General features: G+C 37.2%; 2 protein-coding genes across 2 annotated transcripts; one reads left to right on the top strand and one right to left on the bottom strand.

Annotated features, from left to right (window-relative positions):
- Positions 1 to 2,685: 2,685 nt before the first annotated feature.
- On the top strand, positions 2,686 to 8,670 carry LOC128022169 (netrin-4). The gene is made up of 9 exons (XM_052609468.1): positions 2,686 to 3,240; positions 3,781 to 4,089; positions 4,289 to 4,415; positions 5,042 to 5,230; positions 6,043 to 6,259; positions 6,704 to 6,831; positions 7,590 to 7,658; positions 7,767 to 7,937; positions 8,025 to 8,670. Exons 1-9 carry the CDS (start codon positions 2,722 to 2,724, stop codon positions 8,159 to 8,161), a joined length of 1,866 nt encoding a protein of 621 aa, XP_052465428.1. The 5' UTR covers positions 2,686 to 2,721; the 3' UTR covers positions 8,162 to 8,670.
- A 112-nt stretch (positions 8,671 to 8,782) lies between these two features.
- LOC128022181 (mitochondrial intermembrane space import and assembly protein 40) lies at positions 8,783 to 11,004 on the bottom strand. Its single transcript, XM_052609489.1, has 3 exons — positions 10,837 to 11,004; positions 10,142 to 10,240; positions 8,783 to 10,065 (listed from the first exon to the last, which is right to left on the bottom strand). Exons 1-3 carry the CDS (start codon positions 10,856 to 10,858, stop codon positions 9,737 to 9,739), a joined length of 450 nt encoding a protein of 149 aa, XP_052465449.1. The 5' UTR covers positions 10,859 to 11,004; the 3' UTR covers positions 8,783 to 9,736.
- Positions 11,005 to 17,103: the final 6,099 nt, after the last annotated feature.

Genomic DNA, 17,103 nt, shown 5'->3' with positions numbered 1-17,103 from the left:
TATTTTTGTGTTTCTTTTCTTCTTTTTCTTACAGTGTATAAGTGCACCTAGTTTAGTTCAAAAGAACATAGAAAATATGCAAGGGTGCTTTTTAGAAATTCTCACATATTGTAAACATCTTTAAAGTGACTACACTTTGCTATGGATAAAACCAAAGACTTAATTTGAGCTGTTTATGTCAATGCATGTGGCTTTGAAATTTTAACCTCTTATGTAGCCTTAATGTTTAGTAAAACATCATAAAACCATTGTCTTTATTTGTGAAGAACAGTTCCCTTTCAAACGTTTTTTTTTCACTGCGTCGCTGACTAATCGTCAGTTCTTGCCGAGGCCAGAACACCTTCTAAGAGTCTCACGCTCGCTCTCCAACCCTTTCACTTAACTCTGAGTGATGGAAGTTCCATTCAAGCTGGGTCTGTCCTTCCCTTTCAGTACGTGCCCTAGCAAACTATCTCTGTGATAGCAGACCGACATAAGAGCATTTCTCCTCTCCTCATTACCACAAATGTCAGTTCCTAGCCCCAATTCAGTGAACTACCATTTGAAAAGCATATATACCCATCCAGCTTGGAAAGCTATCCCGGATGTGTCAAGTTTGGATATAAAAATCATTGAACAAGGCTACTTGCTTCAGTTCGCTCGCAGGCCACTTTGCTTCAGAGGTATCATTCAAACTTTGGTACGGGACAACGATGCTCATGTTCTCGGGTCCGAAGTACAAACACTGTTTGCAAAACAAGAATTGGAAACTGTTATATCTAACTGTAATTCCTTGTTCTCAAGTATCAAGTACTTATATTTGATAGAAAAATGTGATACTAGTCTTTGCCATCTGATTATGTCAAAGAGAGGCTGAGGAGACTTATTCTGAACTTCAGTCAAATTCATTTTCATATGGTTTTCATCTCAACTCAAAGCAGAAAGTTCGGGATAGTTTAGCTCTAACTACATGTAATACTTTTCAAAATATACTCTGCCTCCTCCTTTAATTTCACAAGTATGTACAGCATGTATGATTTCAACAACAACCAGGCAGAAACATTCGTCTAATGACTTTATTCTTTATACACCTATTGGAGTCCACATATATACGTAGTTTTGTGTGTATTTAGAATTTACTTTAAATGAAACATCAAAGGCACCCATAATACAGAACTACTGCAGTTCAAAACCAGGAGGAAAAGGCTCGTAAAGTAACATCTCTCACCCCATTAAGGAGAGCAGGTTTTGGTGCTGGTATAATGTGTAGACAGTTTCTGGAATTCTCCATGTGGCTGGATCACATTAACTTTGTTCTTCAACCCCCGGGGAATCTGACCGAACTGTAACTCACACATGCACTCACCTGCAGAATCACCAAATAAAAGACCCAGAAAAATCATTAGAGCTTTGTGAAAAAGAAATATATTGCAAACGTTTCAGTAAATTCATACATGTAGCTTTTTTTTTGTAAAATATTTTATTAATTAATTTAATTTGAATAACAACAATACACTCTAGCATTGTTATACTAGCTAATGTATTCAAATCATGTTTTTTATATATATTTTCATTTCTTGTTTCACTGGACTGGCATGAGGGTGAATAAATTGTCAACAGTTTAATTTCTGGTAAAAAAAAATGGTTATGTATGTATATCCATCTTCTGCATTTTTCTATTATCTTTTCATTTCACAGGATGATTTCTTCAGATATAGGACTTTCAGAAGCATAATCATGTCTAGTACAGACGTTAACAAAATGTAATCAAGATCACTTGTTTGATGTCGGCAGGGAATTGCACTAGTGTAGCATTCCACTGTGGGGCACTAGAGAGAGCTCCTCTTCGATCCGTTCAACGCTTCGGATGCTACGAGTTTCAGGCCACTGGATCACACAGTCATTCATCCGTGCTGTTGGGAAGCTGGAACAACGCTGCGCGTTACGGATAGGTGCGACACACTGCTTTTAGCGACTTGCGCAGTTTTGTCCTTCTTTTACCTTCAGTTTGAAAGGACTGTCATGTACAGGCACAGAAAGGACAATAGTTCGCCCTTCATCTGAATGCACAAAAACAACAACGTTAAGGGAATGAACCGCGAGCCGTTTGGACAGGTGCATCCCAGATCACCACCATCATCACAAACGATTTCTTACTGACTCACTGTGGAGATGGATTACCAGCAGCTGTATTCCCTGCAACTTTTCATGCAAACTCTGTTTCCAAACAGACCGTGAAGATCTCTCTAAACTGAACTGACCATGCATTGGGACATGATGGTTTATCTATTCTTCTAACTATGGATAACTAACCTGCCTTTACATCCAGACTGCTAAACATGAAACATCTCAGGAGACCTCAGTTTGTGATGGTGATACTGAAGTGCACAGTGATCTTATTTCCTGCATCCCTGCAGGGTTTTACTGGCAAGTGATGGAAAGCAATCTATCTATCTATGTGTGTGTGTGTGTGTGTTTGTGTATTTTAATCCATTTTATATTGAACAATTTTAAGTATTATTATTATTTACTAATTTGTATCTTTATATGATATTAAACTTTACTTCTCTGCAGCATTTGCAAGAGAAATGACACAGTTTTTGGTTCTGCGAAAGCCCTGCTGTGAGCTACAGTACATTAAAGGCACAGGTTGTCAAACATTGTGCTGTGACATGCCAGAACCTGACTTGTAGTGTTTACAGAAGTTCAGTGTTCAAAACTGGTGCATTTCAAATCATCAGCATGAAAGTTTCTCTGGATTTATTTTTGAATGCATGTGCATGTTCCCTCTTTTACACAGAGTCCAGATGTGATGGCCGTGCTTGCAGCCCACCTATAGGTAACTTGGTCAGTGGCAGGACCCTTTTCACGCTGACTAGCTGCTGCACTAATAGCTCTTCCTGTCTGCCAACCCAGCCACACTGTCTAGCAGAGCTCCATCCTCCTGCCCTCATGGCCGATGACCCGTTTATTCATCCAGATACTTGGTGGGGCTCCGCAGCGGCCACTGGAGAACAGGAAGAAATCCGTCTTGACTTGGAGACACGATTCTGCATGAGTCACGTTGTGATGCTGTTCCGTTCCCCGCGTCCTGCTGCTATGAGGTTGGAACGCTCGCAGGACTTCGGCCAGACCTGGGAGACACTAAAGCTGTTTGCCAGAAACTGCACTGAGATGTTCGGGCTTCCTGATGATGTAAGTCAACCTGGATCTCTCTGCACTTCCAGATATTCCAGTGCGGTCCCCTGCAGCCGAGGAGAGGTACGGAAGGAAATAAGGTCTCTAAAGCACCACAAAACATCTTTCTTTTTTTTTGGTAAATTGCAATTTTGCATTAGCTTTAAATGTGAAGCATGTAAGCATGATCAAAATTCAAATGGCTTGAAATGATCCATTTTAAACAACGTTACAACCAAATATTCCCTCAATTGAGTACAGCTATTTAAATCTAAGTATTTTAAATCTGTCTAATGCTTTTTAAATGGACAGTTAACCCAAAAAGGAAAGTTCTATCATCATTTACTTCCTCTCATGCCATTCCAAACTTTTTTCTGTGTAACATCAGAACATAACAGTTCGAACAGGATCCCATTGACTTCCATAGTATGTTTTGTCCATATTATGGAAGTCAGTAGGACCAATTTGGTTACCAACATTTTTCGAAATATCTTCTTTTGTGTTCCATGGAAGAAAGAAAGTCAAGAGGGGGGTAAATGATGACAGAATTGTCATTTTTCGGTGTTTTGTCCATGTGAATACGGTAATTCATAATTATTTGTTTCTAACTGTTTTCTACTGTAGATCATATTCCGGTCCTTAGGATTAGGAAGTGGGATTGTTGATCCCTACAGTCCTGAAGCACTGTCCCGTCTTACAGTGACTAACCTACGAATACAGCTATTAAAATCTCAACAGTGTCCCCTCTCGAAAGAACAGTGGAGTGTCCCGGAGCAGTCAAACCTGCCTCCAACGCCAAGTTCTGATCCTCAGGATTCAACCCCATTTGCTGTGTACTCTCTTCTGGCTAAAGGGACATGTTTGTGTCATGGCCACGCTGAACATTGCCTTCCTGAAAATGAAGGACAAGACAGCCTGCAACCCAGTAAAGTGGTAAGTCATTTTTAGGACGAACAGCATCGCAGCCACCTGTAAGGGCCAGAGTGAATGTGTGAAGCAACTTGCTTCCTCTTTTGCATACTTGAGGGTGTATGTGCACTCACCCAGCATTTAGGAGAATACAATGTGGGCTGTTATATGTAGAGCTTGATTGGGCAGCAACTTGAAAGTGAATCATTCCTCTGGAGTGCAGGTGTCTGGCAAGTGTGCGTGTACCCACCACACGGCTGGCGAGCACTGCGAGAGGTGTGCCCCGCTCTACAACAACCAGCCCTGGAGATCAGCCAACGGAAGCAGCGGCGAGAGCAACCCATGCCAGAGTGAGTGCATCTACTGTATGTGTTGATTCAGCCTTAAATTCCTTTAATCCTAGAAAATGGTAATTGTGCTATGGAAGGCCTTTCCATCTTTTTATCATGTCATAATTAGTGGCGCTTTCTAATGCAGCAGGGATTCAAACCACATCGAAGAACCACAAAAATGAAAATTCTTTAATCACTTTCTCACCCCCAAGTTGTTCCAAACCTGTACGTGGTTCCTTCTTCTGTTGAACATTAGATATTTTGAAGAAAGTGGTTAACCAATCAGTTGCTGGTCCCATAGTCAATTGCTGGACTTCCATGCTATTGAATAAAATACAGAAACCGTTTGGTAATTACAATTATTACAGTTAAAAAAAGTATTTGTAAATAAATAAATCAGGTGAGAATCATATTAAGAACAGTAGAACAGCTATATGAATACCTAATTTTAAAATTGGAGGTGCAAACTCTTATTCGTCAAGAAAATTTTCCACTTAGATTACAGTACAAAAAGCTGTTAAAAGACTTTCATTTGACAATAGAAATGTCAAGGGGCATTTCTCATGTTCTTGGATGATTCTTTGATCCATACTGTCTCTTTATCTCTGTAAGTTTTCCTCTGTGTTTTCTTTTTGTTGCTGAAGAGTGTGAATGTCACGGACACGCAGCGAGCTGCCACTTCTCCCAGCGTGTGTGGCTGTTGACAGGGGGCAGTAGCGGGGGCGTCTGTGACAACTGCCTGCATAACACTGTGGGCCGCCGGTGCCAGCGCTGTCGCCCCGGGTACCACCGCCACCCTGCCAGACCCCTCAACTCCCCGCATGCTTGCATACGTAAGACAGTTAGAAAGGGATAAACAGAAAAGGACAACAAGATCTCAAAGGGTTCTGCCCTCAAATAATTATTCCTAACTGAACCTAGAATTGACTTTACTTCATTACAGCATATTCTTGGTCTATAATAAAATTAGTATTTAAAATTTGAAGTTAAATCTACAGTCTTCAATCGACATATAACTTCTTGTTTTTCTAAAATTGCTTTTGTGTCACGGTTTTCACCTGGTGGACAATACAGTATCAAAAATTGGAAACTATATTTGAAGAAGATAAAAATTTGAGAGGTAAAAAGGCACATTTAAGAAATTATAAAAAATAGTTGTAGGGCTGGATGGATATCTAATTTTAAAGGGGTGCTGCAACTGGACTTGTTACACTTAAATAAGAATGTGTAAGAATTTAAACAGTAGTTAAAAAGACTTTAATTTCATCTGGTGGACAATATCAAAAAAGAGAAAATAGGAAAAATATATTTTAAAACATAAATAAGACATATATCATTTAGAATAAAATAAGCCACCCCGCTTATCCTTAACAATATCTTAACAACCACTTAGCATTCTTAAGCACTCTTTAATTTCTTTAAAAAAAAAAGTAAAAAAAAAAAAAATATATATATATATATATATATATATATATATTGTTTTTTGATACAATATATATATATATATTGTATCAAAAAACAACCATTTACAGTTTTTTATTGCTTCCTAGTGGTGGCACTGGCAGTGTGACACAATCCACTAAAGTCACTCAAAAGCAGTGGGGAGAGCTGATGAACCAATGACCAAAGATCTTTTCTATGACAGGATGCTGGTGTGACCCGGTTGGTTCGGTGATAGTACAGTCTGGTGACGGGACACCATGGTGCCATCCGAGAAGTGGACAGTGCCACTGTAAAGCTGGTGTGGGCGGCAGCACCTGCAGCCACTGTCTAGCAGGGTACTGGGGTTTCGGAGAGGAGGGCTGTGAATCTTGTGTGTGCCCTTTGACCTGTGATCCCATCACAGGTCATTGCCTAGACAGGTCAGACTAAATTTTCAGTTCTTTCTAAATTCACCATTCGGGATTTGAAACTTAAATTCTGAGCATTGGTCATTTTAAATCCAAATATCTGGTTTTAATGACTTTGGTAACACTTTAGTGTAGGGTACAATTCTCACTAATAACTAGTTGCTTATTAGCATGCCTATTATTAATATAATAGTTTATTAGTGCTTATAAAGTACATATAATGCATGACATCCATAATCCTACCCAATACCCTAAACTTAACAACTACCTTATATACTATTAATAAGCAGCAATTTAGGAGTTAATTAAGGCAAAAGTCATAGTTAATGGTTAGTTAATAGTGAGAATTGGACCCTAAAATAAAGTGTTACCATGACTTTAATTTTGATTGCATACACCTGTTGGAGATTTTGAAATACCATTGGCTTTTATTGTCGTGTCATTTTTCTTTTACAGCAAAGGTAGTGTCAAGCTTTACAATGTACCTATTGGGGGGGAAATTCCTGAACTGTCCCACTTTAAACCTCAAGAGGGCGAGAGGGCGTGGCCTAGAGAACTGGCTGTCTCTGCATTGTACCATACAGGTGAGTTTACTACAGTAATAAAACAATCCACACGAACAGCGGCTATTGTGAAACGTGGGAAACCACAGCAGGAAATTTGACTTTAGGATGTGGCTATTCAAAGATTTGGCTTTTCGTGGTTGCTTCAACTGTAAAAATACATATGTGATATTTCTTATTATATAATTAGCATCAAATAAACAATTTAATTCTTATTCTCAGAGATTAATTTTTTTTTTAAAGCGATTGCACAACGAACAATTAGGTGGCGATATGCACTAAGTATATAAATGACCATTGAACAAAGCAAGAAGAAAGAATCAGTATGGCACTTTGGTTTACATGGTGACTCGTCGATTCTTCACTCTGTTAAGAATTTCTTGTATGTTAGCTGTAAATATACTCTTCTGAGGGTAAGTTAACCTTGCTTTCTAAAATACACCCCAGGTCATCCCGAAAAAAAAAAAAAAGTAAATATAAATAAACTTTTAAGCCAATTTTGGGACCATTTTGCATTGTGACTTTATTTTTATGATGAATTGTAAATATATATATATATATATATATATATATATATATATATATATATATATATATATATATATATATATATATATATATGCACAATTAAACTACATGTGTTCAAATCTTAATCCTAAAAATGCACTTCCTTTTATTTCTGGAAAACACCATTTCTATGACCAGGATGTGTTTTTGTGAGATTAAATACGTTAATATGTATACACAGAACCTTTGAAATGGTTGTGAATTATTTACAGGGAAGTGCAGCTGTAAGGAAAAGAAGCTGAAAAGTGTGTCAGATCTTTGCAAGATAAAACAGGCATATGGTGAGGATTTGTTTTAGTGTTTTTTCATGCTATGAATCGATTCTGTTGTCATTTTCTGTCTAAACATTTAAATCTCATGAGAAAATTGACTGTTTGTGGCGTTCATAGTGATCAAAGCCAGTGTGCTGTCAGCTCATGATAAAGGCACACACGCAGTTGTCCTGGTGAAAGTAAGGAAGGTGTTTCGTTCGGGAAAACTGCCCCTCTCCCAGGGAACACACAGTCTCTACCCGCTCTCCTGGACCAGCCGTGGCTGCACCTGTCCCATCCTCAACCCAGGTACAGCACTTGACATCTATTTGAGTCACAGCTTTGATTCAGTGTAGTTTGCCATGGGAGTAGTGACTGTTCTGTCTCCATATTTAGGTGGGAACTATCTACTATCAGGTCCTGAAGATGTTGACGCAGGACGGCTACTGGTCTCCATGCAAAGTCTAGTAGTCCTCTGGACCCCCATCCTGGGCTTTCAGGTCACAGAAGCACTGCATCAGGGCTGCCTTTGAGCACGACTTTACCCACATGTACAGTAGCACAACAAGCCCTTACTGGAAGTGATGCCACTGTACCAAAGCAGGCAGCTGGATCCTAAATGGACCAGGACCACCGGATACAACTGAAATTAGTTATGCACATTGCAAGTTGTTGCATGGCAACTTTCACATAACAGTCACTTAGAATAACTGTAATTGCCATACAGCACAACTTTGGTCATCTTAGTGGCTGTTGACGTGTGGACATGACACAACATGGTTATGGCTTTAATAAGACTGATCATAACAGTTTCTGTACTCCTTCCTCTGTAGTTTTTAGATCATCGTCATCAAAAATTAGTTAGTTGAAGAAATTAATGGACTTTATAAAAGGAAGCCAGTGAATCCAGATGACTGCAGGACATTTTTGTGATTCATTCATACTTTTGTATTTTATGTGCTTTTTCTCTTACTACATTCCAGTCAAATGTTTTTAAAAATGCAATTGCGTCACAACTGTAAAATGAAAAACAAAAGGTACAGACTGACTGATTCAAATTCTCCCAGTGCTTATGCATGATTTGGACTCAGTATCATATATTTTATTCAAAGTTTTTTTTTTTTTTTCAGAGACACATATATCACAGATGAAAAGATGATTAGGTTTCTTGTTTAATCAAATCATGAAAAATCACAACAAGGCTTTAAATGACAAACCTACCCAAGAGTTGTTCTTTGATAAACAGCTAGATTTGTAAATTCCATTGACTGAATATATAATAACCAACATAAGCTTAATATTTCAGTGTTACAAAAGGATTTGATATCAGCACAATTGAAAACAGTTTAATGTTGGCAAGTGTTGAAAATGGACCTAGAAACAGCCCTCGATGTTTAGATACTTCAAGTTGAACAAAACCTACCAGTCTTTGGATCAAAAGATATTTGCATGTTCTTACTAAACAGAAGATCTGCTCGTTTATAATGTGTATTTGTTTCACCATTATAATAGTGAACGCCAACAAATTATGAATGTATCATCATCAGTTGACAAGGCTACTAGTTCGCTCACTCACAACCCTGATGTTTATATTGGTATGCAGCCGTGGGCTACTTGCATTCGAACACATCAGCAACAGAACATTTCTTCGTCATAAAATTGATTAATCATGTTCTACAACAAAAAGAGCACATGAAATGTTTATAGACTTGTTAGTGGAGTATCTGGAGTATCAAAATGGCCTTTGATCTGCTGTAGAACACAAATCACACATGCTTAGCTTAGACTGTGGAGCAAATAATAACCGAAAAATAAAAAGCCGGATGTTTCAAATGGCAGCTAATGTTGCACAGGCCAAGTGCAAACTCATCTGCCACTCATACAGGTCCTCAAAACTAATTTTTTATAGGTCCCTTAAGTGCATATTAATGTCATTTGGATGTTTTTAATTACAAAAACTGATGTTTAAGGGCTTCCTGCATCTCTGTGCATCATGCAGTCAGGTGGAGAGCATTGATCCAGTGGCATAGTTAGATATTATCTCTTCATACTCGAAAGTGGAGTTGTCTTCGCTGTGAGGTGTGGAGGGAATGAAACTAAAATAAATATTAGCTAGCTGCTGGGTTTTTTGTGGTTGCTGGTGTGGAATCAGGAGAGGATGTAGGAAAAGAGTCAGTGGAAGTGGATGCAGTGGGTGCATTATCGGCCCCACCAGAGGGGGCGCTGTCGTCATCTTCCTGAGGGTAGAGCTCAGGGTATTTCTGCATACATTCCTGCATACTCCGGAAGTTTTCCACACAATCTGAACCCTTTAACTCCTCTTTGCTATAGTGGAAACAAGAAAAGGCTTCTTTGAACTGTTGTCCACAAGGGCCACTGGCCATACCGCCCAAACACGGGCAGTTCCAGTTTATATCACCATTAGGGAGAATGAGACCTGTTGGATTAAAAGAAAGGAGTGTAAAAATGAGTATCCTAGACACAACATAAATAATATCAGATTAAAAACGTACCGCGATCCTCATACGGATCATTTGGATCATCTTCGATAAGCTCAGCATTACTGGGTGCTTCATGATCCTCCTTAGTGACAAATATGACGCGATCTTTACCTAGTGAGAGAAATAAAGTAAAGGATAACATGTAGTTTTTGGGGGGATCAAACAGTCAGCCACTGAAAATCATACATTAACTGACCTCTATACCAGTGTCAATATTATTCAAAAATATCATAATGTGTTCATAATGAATAAATGATGCATTTGATGGACTGAGGTTAAGAACTTTACAGGTTATGACCTTGTAGGCACCTGCTACACGAAGGGTGACACACAACATAGCTGTGATGACTGAATGACTGCATCAAAATTAATCGGATGTACGAATCATGGAAAACGTATTGCATTACACTTGAAATTCATGGTTTATTGAGCGCTTGCTGACTCTGGTTAAATCGAATTCTCATCTGTAATTCCACCAACAATTCATCAGTATGACTATACACAAACATTAGATAATATAACACGACATACTTGACCACATCTGAAAAGATTAGTTGCAGCTCAAGATAAATATTTAAATAACTGATATTATCAAGCATGGCTGGCAAGAGTAACAACTTTAAGGGCACGAGAACTAGCTGCACTGCTAAACCACAATGAAAGATGGGTATAATGAGTTTAAACGGTCCGATTAAATTTAGCTATACCTTCCTGTTTGCAGTACGACATGTCTGCTGACAGATCCGTCTGATCGCCGTTTATCCGATCAATGAATCTAAAACACCGGCACAATGATCAAGCCACACGCCTGTTACATCAACTCCAGCATGGAGGCAGCTACCGCAACCAGGTGACGTCACAGCCGGATTAATCAAAATAAAAGTCTCCATAACATTTCAAAATAAAGGTAAAGGAACTAACGTTAACGCTTCCTTCTTCTTCGGTAAATTTTATTGGTAGTTTGCAATCAAATACATTTTTTTTGTACATTTTAGATGTACACGTTTAAACTTATACGTACAGATTATATTGTTTTATTCTTTTTAAACTGTGAAAATGCATCTAAAACGAATTAATTCATTAAAAAACGTATATGATAATCCAAGCAAAGACTCAAGTAATCACAAACGGATTAAAAAAAATTATTTAAAGTTTAGATAAAGTAACACTTTAAAATAACACTTTTCAATTGGACTTTTAATTATTATTATTATTATTATTATTATTATTATTATTATTATTAATAATAATAATAATAATAATAATAATAATAATAATTATTATTATTATTATTATTATTATTATTATTATTAATTTTACTAAGGGTCATTTTCAGTCTAACAATAGGAAATATTCCTTATTAATAGGAAAATGTTGTGACATTGTGTGCATTTAGGATAAATACACTGCAAGCTATGACATTGACCATTTTAGTCACAAAATGTGGTGGAAATGCTGTTTGAAAATCAGAGAGGAAAAAACTAAACAAAAATGATTAATTTGTTATATTGGACATTTTTAGCAGTGTCTAACGAGAGTTTGAAAAGGGCGTTTAATTGGTCCATTAAAGTTTTAAATAATAATTTAAATAATGGTCCATTAAAGTTTTAAATAATAATTTTAAGACAATTTACGATTTCTTGTACAGTTTCCTGCACTGTAAACAATGAATCATGGGTCTTGTAATTTTCAATTAAAAATTAAGGTGACAAATAAAAATAGTGTGTATACTTTATTAAAGAAATTGTGGTTCAGTGTTGTATAGAAAAAATGTAGAAATTTTCACGAATAAAACCAAGAGATATGTGTACGGGCCAGTCTCTTCTTTATTACTTTGGAAATCTCAGTCTCTGGAGACTGAACAGTTGCAGCTGTTTTACTGTCATGGCCTCAGATTACACTGACAGCTAGTCAGGAAACGGCGTACAGGCTCTGTTTTACTAACCAAGGCTAATTCTGCTGCTCCTGTGCTTTTATGCTGACAGCTTTTTACCCACACACCTCATTACAGAAGACAGACCCTGAGCAACACAAACAAGGCCTAATACTTATATTGGTATGTGATATGTTGGGTTGTTGAAAGGTTTTATACTTGATACTTTTTAAATGGAAAAAGTTCACTGGGGTTTGAAACTGTATTACTGATTCTTAAATACGGTTAAAATGGTGTAGAAACAATTGTCACTTAAAACTTGCTTTTAAATTTCACAAGAAATTACAATAAATTGGCAAGCAACATTTAAGCATTAAAAAAGCATTTAAGTATTCAAATATTAGATGTTTACTAAGATCCTTCTGTTCTCTATTGAAACCCACAATAATATTAAAATATATAAAATCATTTTTTACTGGGTACTTTAAATTGGGAGGTGGGAAAAATGGGGGTGGGGGGAGGGGGAGGATTCCATATCATTAAATTTTTATGTGTGTAAATTTCTTAATAGGTCAATTTAACCCTTCTAATTACATTTTTAATTCTGTGTTTTGGTAGAGACAAATTTGGGGAAAGGACAGATATTCTAAACCTTTTGAAAATATAATTTGAGAATTAACTGTACAGTTAATAGAAATGTGTACTTTGGATATTATACAATTTGCATACATACAACTTTATTGGAAAAACAAAAAATTCAAGACGTTTTTTTACTCTGACTTTGGACCAATTGTGTAAAATGTCTTATCCACACAAGGTATTTTAATATTAATTTACCTCTAGGTGGCAGTGTCTGTTGTTTATTACTGCTTAGAGGCTTAATGACAGTGATTCTTAAGTGGTAGTAGAGAAACATTTGCTTTCTCTGATTAATGTCATAAAAATATCACGAACTATCATTATTATAACAAATAATAAAATTAAAAAAAAAAGTAAAAAAAAAAAAAAAGGAAAAAGAGAAACATTTTCCATCCGCTTCATAAACCTCTCCTGCCTGTACATCTTGTTTGCTGTTTCCTCTTGCCTTCAGAACATCTAATTTTGTTTAAATGTAATTTTGTAAAATAAAACCGTATGGGTTTGGAACGGCATCAGAACTACTGTATTTTTTTAAAACTTTTTTTCTGAGCCTGTGTGGTAAGCTTTGCCGCAATTGGAATCCGTCTGGTCAAATAAAGGCACTTTTAGGATATGATGAATATGAGAGATAATTATAGTGTTCTAATGCTAGAAATCCCTTGCTTTCATTTACAAAACAGCTCTACTGTGTGTGTGTAAAATAAATAGGGCATTCTTGAATTTATTGAAGTTGTGTAGGCGGTCTGTTACTTGCTTGGAGGGCTCCTGCTCTTTGACTGACTATCAGAATGCTTAATTGCTTCTGTCTGTGTTGTGTGTGCTCATGTTGAAATTGCTGGTCAAACTGTCTTTTTGTTATTTGCTACATGTGTGTGCAGACTGTATACTGCTGTATAGACATTCATTCTTAAAACCCTTTCAGATAATGTAATATTAAACTCAGTCTAAAGCAAGCAGTTAAAACAAAGGCAGATTTTCACAGATTGGTGGGTGGCTGCCTGGCAGTCTCACACTTTGCCTTTCTTTATACAGCCTGAGTCCCCAGACGTTGCCTCATGGACGCTCTGTTCCATTCTTCAGGATCTGTCCACAGCATTTGTCATTCAACCAGTGCAAGCAGGCAATTGCGGATGGACAATTGTTTTAGTCACAACAAGAGAAAAAAAAATCCCTATTGCTTTTGCACTGAGAAATATCATACATGATGAATATGTTGTTTTAGAGGAATGCACTGAAATTCACCACACTCTTAAAAATAAATGGCCAGAAAGGGTTAATATATATTTGTATTTTATTTGTTAGATTATTTTACAATTAAGCTATAGAATACAACCAATTTTGGTTCCTCAAATCTGATAGTGAACGGTTCTTAAAATAAGTGTTTTTTTGTTAGTTTTTTTTTTTTTTTTAGTTTCATGTTAATGATTTAAAGAATTGTCCGATGGAAAGGTTATATGGATTTTTAAAGTTCTTCATGGAACCATCAAAGCCAGAATTATTATTTTTTTTATAGAGTATTCAATCTTTCAATACTTTAACATAGTAAATAACCAGGTCTGAAATTGAAGTTGGTTTCTGTGTGACCTTTATTTTTATTCTCTTGCCCAATGAACATTTACAGCAGCTATGAATATAATTATGAGGGCTCCATTTCCTCAACCTTTACAAGAAAAATAAAATTGCTTGGGTCCTGTCATCAGATTAGTCTGGGCTCAGAAGCGTATTAATTTTCCTCAGCTTTTTTTCCATTTTAACCCAACCCAGCTCTCCTTATTCTCAATATAGTTTCAGTAGTGGCAGTTTTTATGCTTAGGGGCTGTTGAGGAATGTATTTAAAAATGAACCTGAAACAAATAACCTGAATATGTGTATTTAATTCTCCCTCGTCTTGAAGCAGCAAGGAGTCAGCTAATATTTTATAGATTATAGTCATAGCACCTGTGGTGCTATAATGTCTGTATACAGAATTCATAAAAGCAGAACATAATGCTGTGACAAATCCAAAGGATATCCATGGCTGACATAAAATACTAGTAGAGACCTCAAGCCATTATCCAGAGTTATTGATTGTGGTTTTGTGGCTTTACAGCAGCTGTCTTTTCTCACTGTATTTATGATGAATGGTTTAAACACTTCTCCACAACTGTCTGTCTGAGTACAAAATGTGATAGTCATTAAAGTGCTTTCAAGCTGTAGTGACATGATAAATGCAAGAACGCATGATGTTTTTTGACATTTTTTTCCCATTCTGTCACATATCTATTATCTAATCCAGTGGTTCTTAATTCCAGCCCTTGAGGACCACCCCCTGTACATTTTCTATGTATCTCCTATCACATCAGATGTTTGTTCTATTCGACTGTAAGTGCCCTGCAAAGTGGATATAATGATTCCTGTCTTATTGGCAACGATTGTGTTGGTTGTCTTTTGGACAACTGTCAAGTCAGCAGTGTTCCCCATGATTGTGTAGCCTACAGAACTAGACTGAGAAACCATTTAAAGGTTTTGAGTTAATTAGCTGATTAGAGTGTGGCACCAGGTGTCTTCAATAGTGAACCTTTTCACAATATTCTAATTTTCTGAGATACTGAATTTGGGATTTTCCTTAGTTGTCAGTTATAAACATCAAAATTAAAAGAAATAATTATTTGAATTATATCAGTCTGTGTGTAATAAATGAAACTAATATACAAGTTTCACTTTTTGAATGGAATTAGTGAAATAAATCAACTTTTTGATGATATTCTAATTATATGACCAGCACCTGTATAAGAATGAGCTAAATTCTGAGTTTTGTTTCCCATTTACAATTCAGACAGCTATCTATCTAAGACAAAGAGGAACCCTAAGCTCATCAGTCTTTGTGTAAGTGCTGTTCTTTGCTAATCTGAGCCCCATCTGATTCATTCTCATAGAATTAAAAGGTTAAGGTCTTTTTAAGGACAACAGTTCTCAAATGAATGTACGTATGCCAGTGTCCCTCAAAGGCCACCGAATCCCTGGAGAAAGTTGGACACTGTTGTGAAACATAGATAGTTACATGAGGGCATTTGATCCTCGCCGCTTCCAGAGAGATTGATTTACCAGAAACAATCATAAGTTACTATGGGTTGCAAGCAGAGACTATGCTATTGGACACGTGTTTCTCTTTCAAGATCCCTGAATAGTTGACAACAGATGAAAAAAGCATCACATTAACTTATAGATGTCACAAAATCACTTGTTTCTAGAGTGTTACCAGGGCATTTCTTTGCAGTTGCCAAGGTGTTCCGAGTGGTTGTTATGTGCAGTTCTGGGTAGATTACTAACTGCAGTCCATTGCTGATTCCAAATTACATGACAAAAATTGTAGTTGGTAACATAATCCATTCCATTCCATATTTTCGATTACAGTTTTTTTCAATCGCTAACAAGCGCTTAACCATACTTCAGATACTTTTTCTAAACTCTTAACACAGACTCACACCTACAAAACACAACTGGCCAAATGGATAATTTTCTTCTCAAAAACACATTTTGTTAAATATATACTAAATCTTCATTTCAAAATAGAACACACCTTTCTCTGCACACACCAACTTTACCAAAACACTGGAAATCTGACTCAAAATTAAATTATTCTGTCAAAGAATAACACTTGTTTTCACTTCACAAGGTACATGCAGTCAATCAAAGTACACCAGGTTTCAAAATACTGGCTATTGTTGACATTACAAAAACTGCATAGACTTTTCAGTCTCAGTTTTACAGGTATTTGCATTCAAAACATGCAATTCACTGTTTTACACTAAATTTCTTGGTTAGGAACTGTATGTCCAAATGTACAGTAATGTTGACATTAAAAAGCATTCCAATAAAAAGCTATTTTTTTCCTTTACTGTTTACTGCAGGAGGTACAGTAGAAACACGGTATGATAGAACAGAACAGGTTCGACAGTATTGTTTACTGTGAACAAAATATCAATAAAACACATAAGAGCATTCTGAACAAAAAACAACAACTGCAAAAAGCCCAGATAAAAAGGGGGGGGGGGGGGGGGGGGTAAAATAAAAACAATCACTCACTGCTCCTCTCACTGCTCCTACTCCTCTCACTGCTCCTCTCACTGCTCCTCTCACTGCTCCTGCACCTCTCACTGCACCTCTCACTGCTCCTCTCACTGCTCCTGCATCTCTCACTGCTCCTCTCACTGCTCCTGCACCTCTCACTGATCCTCTCACTGCTCCTGCACCTCTCACTGATCCTCTCACTGCTCCTGCACCTCTCACTGCTCATCTCACTGCTCCTGCACCTCTCACTGCACCTCTCACTGCTCCTCTCACTGCTCCTGCATCTCTCACTGCTCCTCTCACTGCTCCTGCACCTCTCACTGATCCTCTCACTGCTCCTGCACCTCTCACTGCACCTCTCACTGCTCCTCTCACTGCTCCTGCATCTCTCACTGCTCCTCTCACTGCTCCT

Source organism: Carassius gibelio, chromosome A11 (genome assembly GCF_023724105.1).
Source record: "Carassius gibelio isolate Cgi1373 ecotype wild population from Czech Republic chromosome A11, carGib1.2-hapl.c, whole genome shotgun sequence".
NCBI lineage: Eukaryota > Metazoa > Chordata > Actinopteri > Cypriniformes > Cyprinidae > Carassius > Carassius gibelio.
This window is presented reverse-complemented; position numbering and strand designations above follow the sequence as displayed.